The following is a 15,973-nucleotide window of genomic DNA, read 5'->3' on the forward strand; positions in this document are numbered from 1 at the left end:
TCACTGATTGATATGGCAAATGTTAAAGACATAAATTTCACATATTGGAACTCTTATGCTTTGATTTTGTATGCCTCAAATCATACAAACTCTTACTGACTAGGGCAGGGGAGGAGGAGGGAGAGGAAAGAGATATGAAAGGGTGATATTTCAAAAACGCTCAGTAGCGAGGGTCATCAGACAGATTCCTAAAATGTATGGTCTTGAGATACAGAATCCACACAAAAAATCCTTGTTTGGCCCATAAAACAAGAGTGGCTGCCGAACTATATGGATTGTTTTAATCGAGATGTAGTAGCACATGCCTTCATCCGCACTCTCCCCACCTCCATACAAAAGAGAAGGGCAGATGTGGGCTATGTGCAGAACTCCACAGACTGCACTTGGACAGTCCTGTCTGAGCTGCTTGCATTCACAAAGCAGCTTCTGCTATAGAAAAATCGAAGTAAGCAAGCGTGTCACCGAGGACTGATTGGGTGCACAGAGAACTGCATAGCTTTATATCGTTTACTTAGCACAACAGAGTGAACAACACTTTTACAAACAATACCCCTGCGTCAAAAAGCTTACAACTTAAGTTAGATGGTTCCAACACTGTTTAGCTATTTGAGTTTTTATATACCCACCATCACCATGTCGTGAGTGACTCACAGCAGATAGGAAAGTGTCATCATCCTCATTTTACAGATGGAGACCTGAGGCACAGAGTTTATGTATTTTAGGATTTTATACTGCAGCTCATCACACAAATCTGTAGCAGAACCAGAAACAGAACCCATATTTCAAAAGACCCCATCTAGTACCTCAGCCACAAGGCCATTCTTCCCCTCTTATCTTTGCACACGTGATAAAGGATTAGGCACGAGACCAGGAACAGTCTGCATTAGAGAGATCACCACCAACTCAAGGTTAAGAGAAAAAGGGGAGCTTGGGAAAGGAATGACTGAAGTTGCTTGGTGCACGAAACAAGAGAGCCTGTTCCAGACATAGAAGGTGGCATGAACAGAAGCAGTCACAATTAAAAAAGAGAGGGTATATAACTTAAGGAGAGATGACTGGATAGAGCCCCAGGCATTAGGGGTCATATGGGGAAATGAAACCACAGATAACAGACAGTGGCCATAACCCTGACTGTCACCCTTCCAAACATTAAACATTTGCAGTCACCCTGGAGACCATTTGAATTTTCATACCCCCTGTAATTAGCCAGAAGCACTCTCCTGTTGGCCTACCACAACAGATTATGGTAATTCTACAGGACAGATTTTCCTCTGCAGATGTGTAAGCAGGTTCTTTTTTTAAAATACTGTACCTGCAAACGAAGCATGTCATAGAATCATAGAATATCAGGGTTGGAAGGGACCTCAGGAGGTCATCTAGTCCAACCCCCTGCTGAAAGCAGGACCAATCCCCAACTAAATCATCCCAGCCAGGGCTTTGTCAAGCCTGACCTTAAAAATCTAGTATAAATGCGGTTTTTTAAAAAAAATCAGTTTGCTTCCATTGTTCATGCAAATCTGCGATGATCTGACCAGATGGATACAGCTTTCTATTTTCTCGATTGCTCACATCAGGTTTTGTGAAAACTATCTGATGAAGTGAGCGGTAGCTCATGAAAGCTTATGCTCAAACAAATTTGTTAGTCTCTAAGGTGCCACAAGTACTCCTTTTCTTTTAACATATACTTGTGGTTTAACTATGTATTTCATCCATTCCGATTGCCAGTGCTAATACACATATTTCAGACACTTGCATAATAATGTTTTACCATTAGGTTTGGGTCAATAAGAAGCCACAGATTCAGATGGATCATTATTTCAGCTAAAGTAATTACAAAGTCTTAGAGACCTTAACATGCCCTACTTAGTGGCACAGGCAAGATCCACATTTAACTAATACAATACAAAATCCATGAACAGCACCTAGTGTTGTCTCACTTCAATCAGGTTTCAGAGTAACAGCCGTGTTAGTCTGTATTCGTAAAAAGAAAAGGAGTACTTGTGGCACCTTAGAGACTAACCAGTTTATTTGAGCATGAGCTTTCGTGAGCTACAGCTCACTTCATCGGATGCATAGCATATCGTGGAAACTGCAGAAGACATTATATACACACAGAGACCATGAAACAAAACTTCCTCCCACCCCACTCGCCTGCACTTCCTGGACACTACAGTGCTAATAAACGATGGTCACATCAACACCACCCTATACCGGAAACCTACTGACCGCTATTCCTACCTACATGCCTCCAGCTTTCACCCTGACCACACCACACGATCCATCGTCTACAGCCAAGCTCTGCGATACAACCGCATTTGCTCCAACCCCTCAGACAGAGACAAACACCTACAAGATCTCTATCAAGCATTCTTACAACTACAATACCCACCTGCGGAAGTGAAGAAACAGATTGATAGAGCCAGAAGAGTTCCCAGAAGTCACCTACTACAGGACAGGCCTAACAAAGAAAATAACAGAACGCCACTAGCCGTCACCTTCAGCCCCCAACTAAAACCCCTCCAACGCATTATTAAGGATCTACAACCTATCCTGAAGGATGACCCAACACTCTCACAAATCTTGGGAGAAAGGCCAGTCCTTGCCTACAGACAGCCCCCCAACCTGAAGCGAATACTCACCAACAACCACATACCACACAACAGAACCACTAACCCAGGAACCTATCCTTGCAACAAAGCCCGTTGCCAACTGTGCCCACATATCTATTCAGGGGACACCATCACAGGGCCTAACAACATCAGCCACACTATCAGAGGCTCGTTCACCTGCACATCCACCAATGTGATATATGCCATCATGTGCCAGCAATGCCCCTCTGCCATGTACATTGGTCAAACTGGACAGTCTCTACGTAAAAGAATAAATGGACACAAATCAGATGTTAAGAATTATAACATTCATAAACCAGTCGGAGAACACTTCAATCTCTCTGGTCACGCAATCACAGACATGAGGGTCGCTATCTTAAAGCAAAAAAACTTCAAATCCAGACTCCAGCGAGAAACTGCTGAATTGGAATTCATTTGCAAATTGGATACTATTAATTTGGGCTTGAATAGAGACTGGGAGTGGCTAAGTCATTATGCAAGGTAGCCTATCTCCCCTTGTTTTTTTCCTACAAACCCCCCCCCCAAGACGTTCTGGTTAAACTTGGATTTATGCTGGAAATGGCCCACCTTGATTGCTGTGCACATTGTAAGGAGAGTGGTCAGTGTGGATGAGCTATTGCCAGCAGGAGAGTGAGTTTGTGTGTGTGGTTTTTGGAGGGGGGTGTGTGGGGGGGTGTGTGTGTGAGAAAACCTGGATTAGTGCTGGAAATGACCCACCTTGATTATCATGCGCATTATAAAGAGAGGTTTCAAAGAGGGATGGGTTATTACCAGCAGGAGAGTGAGTTTGTATGTGTGTGTGTGGGGGGGGGGGGGGGGAAGGGTGAGAAAACCTGGATTTGTGCTGGAAATGGCCCTACTCAATGATCACTTTAGATAAGCTGTTACCAGCAGGAGAGTGGGGTGGGAGGAAGTTTTGTTTCATGGTCTCTGTGTGTATATAATGTCTTCTGCAGTTTCCACGATATGCTATGCATCCGATGAAGTGAGCTGTAGCTCACGAAAGCTCATGCTCAAATAAACTGGTTAGTCTCTAAGGTGCCACAAGTACTCCTTTTCTTTTCACTTCAATCAAATGATCCTGAATGATATGCCCTAGCACAGAATTCTTATGCCAAAGCAGAAGCATTTAATCCTTTTGTAACCATACCCTGGAGATCAGGAGGAGGTCACAAGAAAGTTGAAGTGGGACCCTAAGGCCTAAATGCACTCTTGTCTACTACCATCTCATTTTGTTTAAAAATCTTTGATATCTCGTGAGAATAGGATTGGCCCATTTGGCCAGCTAAACATATTCAACGCCATAAAGACTGATGTCTAAATATTGGCACATATGGGGTATTTTATATCCCCAATGAATCATTCTTTCCAATCAAGTCACAGGGAATCAAAAACTTTCAGAAAATGTCTTTGAAAACTGTTCACTACATGAATACATTTTTTCAGATGCAAACTTTCACCTGTGTAAAACCTCTGGTATGCACAAATCAGATAGCTACTAACCCCTTTTCTGAATGCACAAAAAAATCAGACAAGTACACAAGAATCAGATAGCTATCTACCCAGAGGGCAGGCTGCCCCTTTGAAAATGTAACTATAAACAAGGCATCGTCAACTCCCACACTGAATGGACAATGGTTTCATTCCTTACAAACAAAGCAGCAGGCTCACGTAAGTCTCCTCCACCTCTCCCCTGCAGTTTAAACAACCACCACCACCACCGATTTTTTAAAACCTGCAGTAGACATTAAAGAGATTGAGAAAAGCATTCTGGAGTAACTATAGGTACCAGTACGGGCTTCCACAAGTAGAAAGTCTAACTTCAGCCACAAGTATGAAATTAACTAGTTCCTATCACACATTCCATGATCCATGTAGTGTAGTCAGAGTGCTGATTTCTATTGATGCCGGCTAGGATTCCGTGATGTGGGACTTTAAACATGAATAGGGGAAGACTGCTGCTGAGTCTGCCAGCAAATTGCTGGACCCTAAAGTAAACTTAACCAATCAGTGGAGATTCCTGTTTGGTTGCTGTGGTCTGTTACCACAGTGGAAAGTCAAAAGGGACCCTACTAGTCCGTAGGCAGCCACTTTACCGCATAAGCAAAACAAAGTCTTCCTTTGGCCAGCCACTAGGAGCTATGCAAAGTTCCTCTCAAATGGTGCTAGAATTTGGATACAAGTCTGTAGGATCAAGATACTGTTCGGCCTATTTAGATATCACATTGTATTCACAACCCAAAAAGACCAAACTTACACCTTCTCCCCTACCTAAACTAGCAGCATTTTCTCCTTTCAAGAAATGGCTTCAGCTTGAGACAGCGCATTTGTAAGGAAGAAGTTTCACAAAAAGACCCAGACATACATTGTATGAATGCACAAGCATATGAACAGAGTCCCAGACAGCAGCCCTGAAAATCTCTGCAAGAGAGACACTTCTCTAGCAAACTGTGGAAGCTGCTTTGGATATGGCTCAATGTGATCTAAGGACTTCAGCTACTGTGGCATTCCCAAGGTCATAACAAGCTCTGCATACAATTTTCTTTGCTTAGTCTCTGTGCAGAAAGACAGCTCTCTCTCTCACCTCTGAATTTATCCACATAAGCCACAGGTAGTTTTTGAGATGCATGGACGGGCTTGCTTTCATCGAAGTAAAGAAATAAAAACTCAACATCTGGACCATAACAAATGAACAAAATCTTTTTTACTTTAAGTTGTAGTATGGATGTATATACGTATACATACATACATACTAAGGAAGGTCAATAAAAATGACTACCCATTTGAAAGCATGGAAATGAACAGTTAAAGAAAGGAAAATATACACTGAGCTACCACACATTTTTTTCAATAAATGCACATTTTAACTGCTATGTCACTCTGAAGTATTTACATGAACCAAATATACTAGGGCTGTTAATTTTTTTGAGTTAATCATGTGAGTTAACTGCGATTAATCAACTATGATTAAAAAATTTAATCACCATTAATTGCACTGTTAAACAACAGAATATCAACTGAAATGTATTAAATATATTTGGATTTTTTTTACATTTTCAAATATATTGATTTCTATTACAACACAGAATACAAAGTGTTCTGTGCTCACTTTATATTATTTTTATTACAAATATTTACACTGTAAAAATGATAAGCAAAAGATACAGTATTTTTCAATTCACCTCATACAAGTACTGTAGTGCAATCTCTATTGTGAAAGTGTAACTTACAAATGTAGATTTTTTTTTGTTACATAACTGCACTCAAAAACTATGTAAAATTTCAGAGCCTACAAGTCCACTCAGTCCTACTTGTTCAGCCAATCACTAAGACAAACAAGTTTGTTTATATTTACGGGAGATACTGCTGCCTGCTTCTTATTTACAATGTCACAGATTTTGGATGGCACTTCAGATTCTTAAACCTTGGGTTGAGTCCTGGAGCTATTTTTAGAAATCTCACATTGGTACCCCCTTTGTGTTTTGTCAAAACTGCAGTGACAGTGTCCGTAAATCAAATAACATTGGCTAGGTCATCATCAGAGACTGCTATAACATGAAATATATGGCAGAATATGGGTAAAACAGAGCAGGGGACATACAGTTCTCCCCCCAAGGAGTTCGTCACAAATTTAATTAATGCACTATTTCTTTAATGAACATTATCCGCATGGATTCATATCCTCTGGAATGGGTGGTTGAAGCATGAAAGGACATATGAATCTTTAGCCCACCTGGCACATAAATATTTTGCGACGCCGGTTACAACAGTGCCATGCAAACGCCTGTTCTCACTTTCAGGTGACACTGTAAACAAGAAGTGGGAAGCATTATCTCCTGCCAACGTAGCCAAATTTTTTGTATGAGCGATTGGCTGAAGTAGGACTGAGTGGACTTGTAGGCTCTAAAGTTTTAGATTACATTCAAAAATAAAACAGTTTGGGGTTTTTTTGTCCATAATAATTCAACATTTGTAAGTTCAACTTTCATGATAAAGAGATTGCACTACACTACTTGTATTAGGTGAAGTGAAATATACTATTTCTTTTGTTTTTTAAAGTGCAAATATTTGTTTTCAAAAATAAATAGAAAGTGATCACTGTACACTTCATATTCTGTGTTGTAACTGAAATCAATGTATTTGAAAATGTAGAAAACATCCAAAAATATTTAAATAAATGGTATTCTATTATTGTTTAATCATGATTAATCTTTTTAATTGCTTCACAGCCCTAAAATATATACATTTGAAGAATTTTGATACTAGAAACATTAGACTCTAGTGTCAGTGTTCGAATGAAAATTTTTACATGTCCAAAAAAAGGAAGTGATGCAAACATTAAGGGTCTTGTTCTACCTATTAGGAAACCTACTGAACAGACTAGAAGCCTAAAAGGAGAAACACACACACACACACACACACACACACTGAACGCACCAGCTGTAGAATCACACAGAGTCTGCAAACAGTTCTCTATGAGAAGACTCAGCTAAGAAGAACCACCCGTCACTCAAGTGCAGCTCCTCTCTGGAAAGTACACCCAAAATAATATTGTCTTGCGCTGTAGAGAAATCTGTACAACGGAAACTCAAATTTGCCCCCTCCCTCAATGTGGAGGAAGATATGTACAACTTCTTCCCCCTCCCTCCCCTGTTAGAAATTGCACAAACTGGGTTTAATAATAAACAAAAATAAGTTTAACAACTATAAAAGGAAGATTTTAAGTGATTATAAGGGATAGCAAACGGAACAAGGCTGATTACTAAGCAAATGAAACAAAACACACATACCAAGGCTTAAGATCTTAGAGACTGGTTTCAAGAAGTAATTTCTCACCCTAAATGTTGTATTAGGCAAGTTACAGAGTTTCTGTAGCTTAGAGTTCCAGGTATTTCTATTCACAGACTAAACTCCTCAGTCTCAGTCTGGACTCAGCCCTTGCCTTTCCTACAGCTCAGTTCCTTTGTCTCTTCAGATACTTTCAGCAGTCTTTCTTCTTGGACAGAATGGCAATTGAGAAGAGTCCTGTTTTCCTTACTCCCCAGCCTTACACAGAATTTACATAAGGCAGGAAGCCTTTGTTTCCAGTGGAAAAGCACCAGCAGTGTCCAAGGTGGCACTTTTTACCAGGTGACATTATCACCTTACCTTGCAGTGTCAAAGCAGCCATGAAACCAGATTTATTTGCAATGTCCACAGGAAGGGATCCACATCTTCGAAGACTCATCATCTTTTTCCTAATGGCCCATTAAGGCTGATTGCTTATTGTCTGGTGGGCGTCTTCAAGTATAACCACAGCTGTAATTATTACATAGTCAATATTCCTAACTCCAGATACATGCATGATACATGCATACAAATTGGATAATCACAATCAGTAAATTATAACCTTTCCAATGATATCTTACATGAGCCATCTTGCATAAAATATCTTAATTATGCCAAATTCATATCCTAAGCATATTTCTATAAATAATATGGAGCGTCACGTCACAATCCCATCTTATTTTTATCTTCACAGCACTGTATTCACTAGGAAGCTCTTTCTCATTCTAACCGTAGCAAATGTGAAAGCCGCTGATCAATACTGTGAGTGGCTTATGAGCCTTGATTTCCAAACATCAATATGAATTTATCACACTCAACATATCAGGCTGAAGGAAACATGTGGTTAAAGGACTGAAATAATAAAAACTGATAATTCTTCTGACTTGAAATGTAAATGTAGTCCAGAGTTGTTAAGTAGCAAGAGAGAAAGGATCTGTGGTCATTTCTGAAGGTACAGAAAATCAGTTTCTTCAGATTACCCAAGATCTCTAAAGTATGAAACTTTGCCCTCTGAAGTAAAAGAGAAGACGACTGAGGAGTTTGGTGATCTTGCAAGTGAGACCATTTCTATGCCATCAATGTCATAAAAACACAACCACAATGACATAGTCATTGTTTCAGGCCTTCTAACCAGCTCTTCAGTATCAGCTTCATTCAGCAGTAGCCTCTCTCTCTGATACTCCAAAAACGGTAAAAAAAATCGATCTGTGATTATGCCATTAACACAATGAAAGGTAAAGACTTGCACACGATGGAAGTTACAGCCTTCTTTTATGCTAACCTCATCATCTTCAAAGTAGCATAAAGTGATCCATTTAAAGAAATGATTGAAGCTTTCACCTCAGATATACTCCTCATGACAGCTTTAAACTCATAGATCCACGAGTAGATGTTGAAAGTGAATATAGAAAGGAAAAATGAAAGAAAGACCTGAAAGAATTAACATTGATGTTAATAGAATGTTAGTTGAATCTGAGAAATGAATAAATAAAGACGATAAGCATCCATACAGGGAAATATGTGTACCTACTTATTAAGCCACAGAATTTGGTGGCCAGGTTGCTGAAGACAGCATCCAAGAATGCAGACAGAAGTATGGCAAGGATATTGTCACCATTTGCTCAGAAAACAAAAATAGAAGTGAAAAGATCAGAGATCTCACATGCACATCTCTTAAACTTCTAATTTATGGGTGTCGAGCACACTAAACTTAATTGAGGAAGAAGCAATGACTAGCAGAGTGCTAACCTATTTTACTGGGATTTCAAAAACTTTTCTGCAGCCATTATCAGCTTCATAATTTGTTGACAGAAATGGAAGATTGATGCTCCAGCTTCCCAATGACACTTGATGGAACAGAAGTCTCAGGATAACCGTCTCTACATTTACATTCAGCTACCCGAAGCACACTGAAGTTTGTACTCAGCACAAGAAGGACTTTTATAAAATGTGTGCTGTATTTTGATCAAACAAGGGACTGACTCTACAGAGAGGTACTAAATTTACAAAAGCAACTGCAGAAAGATTTTGAGGGATTTAACAGATTACAGCTTGATGACACTGCCACACAGTCTCAACAGAAATCCAGTTTGATCTAATTAGCAACAATGAACTGGAATCACACAAGGACAAAATTGAAAAACAATTCAGAGAAACATTGGTATCTTTCAATTATTTAGTCAACATGACTGACCCCAAGTACTAGAGTCACAGGCTGAGATCAGCACAGAAGACAATGAAATGCTAATATGGCTGATGAAACAATCCCAAATCCCTTTCTCCCCTAGTATTTAAAACTGAAGATCCAGATTTCTAATCAAAGTGTTTGTTTGTCAAGGACGTTGTGTCACAGTTTATTTAATCAAAATGATGGAAGACTGGAAGTAAATTCACAGAAAACAGGACAGCACAATGCAGAACTCTGACCATTCTTAGAAGACTGCATTCCTGTATAGCCATCTTAGCATCAATTGAGCAGGTCTTTAACAATGTTAAAACTCACTAGTAGGGAAGGTGCTAGAAAAGCAAATAAATTGGTAAAATGGAATCAGAATCTAAGGGCTGTCACAAAAGAGCAGTGTGGCTAGTCAGACTGACAACTTGACTATGTGTTCCGTTTTACTTGCAGAAGTGCAAACTTTTCATTTTAGACAAAGTATGTATTTTTTAAGTTTGAGGAATAAATATGCTAAAAGTGGTCATACAGTGCATATTAAGTGTTTCATTTCAGAAAAATGTTAGGGATAGAGGTGGTGTTGGGGGTGGATGTTAATGGAGCTTTTCAGGTTGGGGAAGTCACAATAACCCTAATGCTTTTTATAAGGTTCAACACCAAAGGCACACAGTCATCTGCAAAGTGAGGCTCTACACGGACAAAACTCGAAGAGCAATCACTGCTTAAGCCATTTACAACTGTATCCTGGAACTCCTTCCTTAAGACATGCAGTGAATGCTGATGAGCTCCCCACTTTATTAAACTCTTTACTGTGTTTGCATAATTTGAAGCTGCTAAAAAATAAAGCACAACAAAATGCCCAAGCTATGGAGAAGTCACTTCTAAACAAAAACAGCAATGACATTTATAACAACTGAAAATATATACATATTTTACTTCAACAAAAGGTGGTGATCTGCCAGTTTGAATACTGAATAGGGACACAACAAGACTTCCATACATAATGGTGCAAAAACTGAATATAAATATATACCGCAGCTTTGTGAAGTTTAAGGGCTTTTTGAAGACATTTATGTTATAGAAAGATTTACATATGGGAAAATTGTTCAGCTATAGCAGGCTGAAACCTCAAGAGCATCTGAAAGACACATGGATCCCATAACTATTCTTTTGACAATAATATTGAGTACTGATGCAGCTCTTAAAATTAAAAAACCCTATAAAATTAATTAATACTTACTAAACCCTCGTGAGGTGGGAAAGCATTTTTCCAATGTACATGTGGGGAAACCGAGGCAGGGAGAGGCTAAATAAATCGAAGACCACAGTGGGAGGCTTCCTATTTCCGCGAACATCCAAAAAGTGAGTGAGTGAGTGAGTGTGTTAAATGAGGGCCAGTCCCCTTCAAAAACACACCTTCTGGGCCTATAGTATGAGATCTTGTCATGAAGTCAAAATTCTGGGGGTATGTCATCTCAGTCAATCCATACCTAGTGGCAAACATCAGGTTATAACTCCACTGCAGAATCAAGCAGAGGAGGCACTGATCTGGGAGTGAGAAAAGTTCACATAAAAATATCTCTAAGAACTGCAAAAGCAATTTGGAGTAAGTTTCTGTCAAGGTTCCTCCCCCACTCTGAACTCTAGGGTACAGATGTGGGGACCTGCATGAAAAACCTCCTAAGCTTATCTTTACCAGCTTAGGTCAAAACTTCCCCAAGGTACAAAATATTCCACCCTTTTGTCCTTGGATTGGCCGCTACCACCACCAAACAAATACTGGTTACTGGGGAAGAGCTGTTTGGACACGTCTTTCCCCCCAAAATACTTCCCAAAACCTTGCACCCCACTTCCTGGACAAGGTTTGGTAAAAAGCCTCACCAATTTGCCTAGGTGACTACAGACCCAGACCCTTGGATCTTAAGAACAATGAACAATCCTCCCAACACTTGCACCCCCCCTTTCCAGGGAAATGTTGGATAAAAAGCCTCACCAATTTGCATAGGTGACCACAGACCCAAACCCTTGGATCTGAGAACAATGAAAAAGCATTCAGTTTTCTTACAAAAAGCCTTTTAATAGAAATAGAAGTAAATAGAAATAAAAAAAAAATCCCCCCTGTAAAATCAGGATGGTAAATACCTTACAGGGTAATTAGATTCAAAACATAGAGAACCCCTCTAGGCAAAAACCTTAAGTTACAAAAAAGATACACAGACAGAAATAGTTATTCTATTCAGCACAATTCTTTTCTCAGCCATTTAAAGAAATCATAATCTAACACGTACCTAGCTAGATTACTTACTAAAAGTTCTAAGGCTTCATTCCTGGTCTATCCCCGGCAAAGACAGAATATAGACAGACACACAGACCCTTTGTTTCTCTCCCTCCTCCCAGCTTTTGAAAGTAGCTTGTCTCCTCATTGGTCATTTTGGTCAGGTGCCAGCGAGGTTACCTTTAGCTTCTTAACCCTTTACAGGTGAGAGGAGATTTCCTCTGGCCAGGAGGGATTTTAAAGGGGTTTACCCTTCCCTTTATATTTATGACAGTTTCCTTTTGGATGGTTTCTCTCTGAAGTCTGCCCCAGTGCTCACCTTTTTCTTGCAGTCATTTGAAAACATGATGTGCCTATAACAACGAGTACAAAAACACTTATACTGTGTTGCGTTGGTCCTTTTCATGACCCAATGCAGTGAGATCTATCTTAGGGAGATCATGGAAAGTAGTTGCTCTTACTTTGGACTTGTGAGAGGAATGAAGAACAGATTTCAGAACTGGATTCCTCACTGCATACTAAAACGTGAAAATTTTATGCAGCGGTGCCCATCATACTATAGTGGGGATCCCTAAGTACTGTCCAGCTGGCAAACATGACCTAACAGACACCTTCTTTCCCTTGTAACAGCATGACGAGGATGAAGCTGATCAACAGCAATTTTCTATTAAGAACATAAGAATGGCCATACTCGGTCAGACCAAAGGTCCGTCTAGCCTATTGTCCTGTCTTCCAACAGTGGCTAATGCCAGGTGCCCCAGAGGGAATGAACAGAACAGGTATCATCAAGTGATCCATCTCCTGTCACCCATTCCCAGCTTCTGGCAAACAGAGGCTAAGGACGCTATTCCTGCCCATCCTGGCTAATAGCCATTGATTGATCTATCCTCCACGAACTTATCTAGTTCTTTTTTGAACCCCGTTATAGATTTGGCCTTCACAACATCCTCTGGCAAGGAGTTCCACAGGTTGACTGTGCATTGTGTGGAAAAAATACTTCCTTTTGTTTGTTTTAAACCTGCTGCCTATTACTCTTATTTGGTGACCCCTATTTCTTGTGTTAATGCTTGTAAACTCAAGCAGCCACCTGTTCTACCATGGAATACAGGAGCACAAATCAAATATTATGCCTGCAGGCATTTATGCTGCATACTTGCAAATACACATATATACAAACTGGTGGGACTCTCAGGCTTTTGGGAAGCTGACAATGAAGCCCTCAGTGTTGCATATTTTGGCCATCCCTACTCTAAGGAGTCTAGTCTCCACTTAGTGGATATGCATAGCCGTCATTAACAGCATATGAAACAAGGGGAGATTAGATTCCTGAAATAATAAGCATGAGAATCTTTACATGAGGAAGTCCACCTTTCATTTTCTTGATCATAAAGCATTTAAAAACTTTGAAATATGATATACTTTCAAAAGGTGAACCGTGGGGCAGAAACACAGATTCTAGCCACAGTCACAAAGATTATAGCCAGGCTGTGAAGGGCATCCAGCACAAAAAGAGAATCATTTATATTTTTAAAAAAATATTTTTATTCTCTGTAGGAGTCCACTGGCTATTGAAGGTTTGCTAGCTATGTCCCATAAGTCTTTGGGCAGCCGCTGATTCTACTGTTGCCTCTGCAATGGCCAAGAATCTTACATTCTGGGACAATGCCAGCAACTTAGAAGAGCCAAACTAAATATCGGGGTAATCTTTTAAAAGTTGGATATTAAAGTTAGGTACATTAAGCCAGAATTAAGAAGCACACTTTCGAGAAATATGTAACTTTTAGATTTAAAGGAACAAAACTAGACTTGAAACAGCTAAGGATTAGAAAGCTTTTCCTCTTTTAAAAACTGCACAATATTACACTTACTACTCTTAATAGCAAGTCTGCCATCGAACGATATTTAATCAACCCACATGAGACCACAGCAGACCAGAGCAGCATGTGCCAATAAACATATAAAATCTGTCTTTTGATAGGCATAGAGAAAAAGAAAGTGCTTCTGAGCTAGCAATGGAGGCACATCATCTGCCATTTGACTGACAGAAAGGTCAGTTAGTTCTAAAGTCCTGGAGGTGCATGAGCAGAAGTTCTTGAGACTGACAATGACCACACACCACCAGATTGTGGTAGTCTTGTTTCCTTTCACTGAAGCAGAAAGCTATTCTTCCCACACCAGACACCTCTTTGTTTAACTACCAAAAAATGCAGTTGGATTTGATGGTTATTTTTAGTTTCTATGATGTTTCTGTCAGTGGTGTCAGATGTAGTTTCAAAGGGACACAATAATTCACCATCAATGTGTTACCTGGACGGACTGTTTGCCACTGATATGTTGGGTAAAACACTTCTAAGTCTTCAGGATCAAGATCATCCTCTGCTACTGACTCTTTGTTATTCTCTTCTTTTAAGTCACTTTCTTCCGTTTTTGTGAGGGCAAACTCCTGTTGGATACATGAGATACAGCTCATTAGTAATTGCACCTGGGTTATGTAGTGTCAGCAGAGAACACATTCCTCAGGTCACAAAATTTTCCCCTCTCTAGCAAGTTTGTTTGTTTTTTTGACACCTGAGATTCTTTCTACATGGATTTAAAAATATATTATTAAAGATTAAACCAGCATAACTGTTACGACATTTATGTTGAACAAAGCAGTGCATCTTATTTCCTATTCTAGTGCAGATTGAAAGCTTCAAGCAAGAGTTAACAGAGCCAGATCTATATTATAGCCCAGGCTGGTAGCACTGCCTATTAGGAAGGTTGTGTGACACTTCCCATCGTAAAGACGCTGTTTTCAGTAGCTTATAACTTTGCCAAACTAACTGTTCAACTGAAAGTTTCCATGCTGTGTTTCTGCCTCAAACTGAAAGTTTTTTGGAAAATTTCAGCCAAAACCGTACGGTCATTTCCAAGACCAAGGCTAGGGAAAAGTATGTTGTTTTGCCCATGTTAAAAAAATTCTGGCAACCTTTTCTTTGAGAAGTTTCTAGGGCCCCAACACTTTGGAGCAGGGACTTGACATTTGGCAAAGGGGTGCCATTTGAGTCAAGAATGTGCCTTTGACTGTCCCTTTGAAAATCCACCCATAATTGGCCAAGTTATAATCTTCTGGAGAGGAAAAAAAATCAGAATTTACATATGCTCAGTAGAGACTTGTTAGAGGTCTACAGTTTAATTCCCTGACTAGTCCATCCACAGTGAGCATTCTCCACCCTGGTGCTGAGCAGGACTTGCCCTGCAATTGCAACTCTGGGCTGCTACATGCAACTCTGGGCTGCTACTCCTGGACCAGGAGTCTGTCTTTCCTATGCTCCCAATGCTCCCACCCCACCCCCCCGCCGCTGGGCCCAAACAGTGCGGTGAAGGGAGCTGCCTGATTTGAATGCCGATCGGAAAAGAGCCAGACCTGGGAGGGGAGGGAGTAGATTTGGTCAGGCAGCCAGGGAGGAGGAGGAGAATGGGACTGGTGAGGCAGGGTGCAGAGATTGGGACTGGATGGGGAAGAAGACTAAAACTGGGAATGGGGTGACTGGAGCTGGGACAGGGATTCCAGAGAGATGAGATTAGGACTTGCTGGACAAAGAAGTTGGGACTGGAATGAGAAGCCTGAGGATTGGAGGTTCAGATTAGGCTCAGACTGGTTAGGTGAAGAGAATGAGACTTGGATGAGGACCTGGGGTGGGGAAAGAGACAGGAATGAGACAGGGACAAGTTAGAAGGGGCAGGGCAGAAAGAATCGAGTTTGGAGGGAATTGGCAGAAGAGTCTATGCCCACTAGAACACACTCCTCTGCAGAGCATGTAATGGAACTCAAGACACCTGAGTCCAAACTTTCCTCTGCTGTCACCAAATATCTGTGAAATCAACTGGCAAAGTATCTCATCCTCCTTTAGTCCTCATCCACATATAAAATGACAGTCCACTACAGCTATTCATCATCACTGTAATCACAAGCAGCACAGTTCTGTGCAGTGGATCTAAAGGTTCCAACCCAAGGTTCCGACCATGTAGATGTCAATATAATGCTACATAATGGAATTTGTTTCTTCATTTTGCGTTTTCAAA

General features: G+C 40.3%; 1 protein-coding gene across 14 annotated transcripts in view; it reads right to left on the reverse strand.

The window, feature by feature from the left end:
• The window catches only part of SIL1 (SIL1 nucleotide exchange factor), a 214,487-nt gene that overhangs the window by 133,038 nt on the left and 65,476 nt on the right, over positions 1–15,973 (reverse strand). For all 14 annotated transcript variants that reach the window (XM_007059174.4, XM_037906286.2, XM_037906284.2 and 11 more), the window contains one exon: positions 14,216–14,351. In XM_007059174.4, coding sequence (XP_007059236.2) covers positions 14,216–14,351 — 136 coding nt within the window. The remainder of the gene's footprint in view (positions 1–14,215; positions 14,352–15,973) is intronic.

This window comes from Chelonia mydas, chromosome 8 (genome assembly GCF_015237465.2).
Source record: "Chelonia mydas isolate rCheMyd1 chromosome 8, rCheMyd1.pri.v2, whole genome shotgun sequence".
Classification (NCBI taxonomy): Eukaryota; Metazoa; Chordata; order Testudines; family Cheloniidae; genus Chelonia; species Chelonia mydas.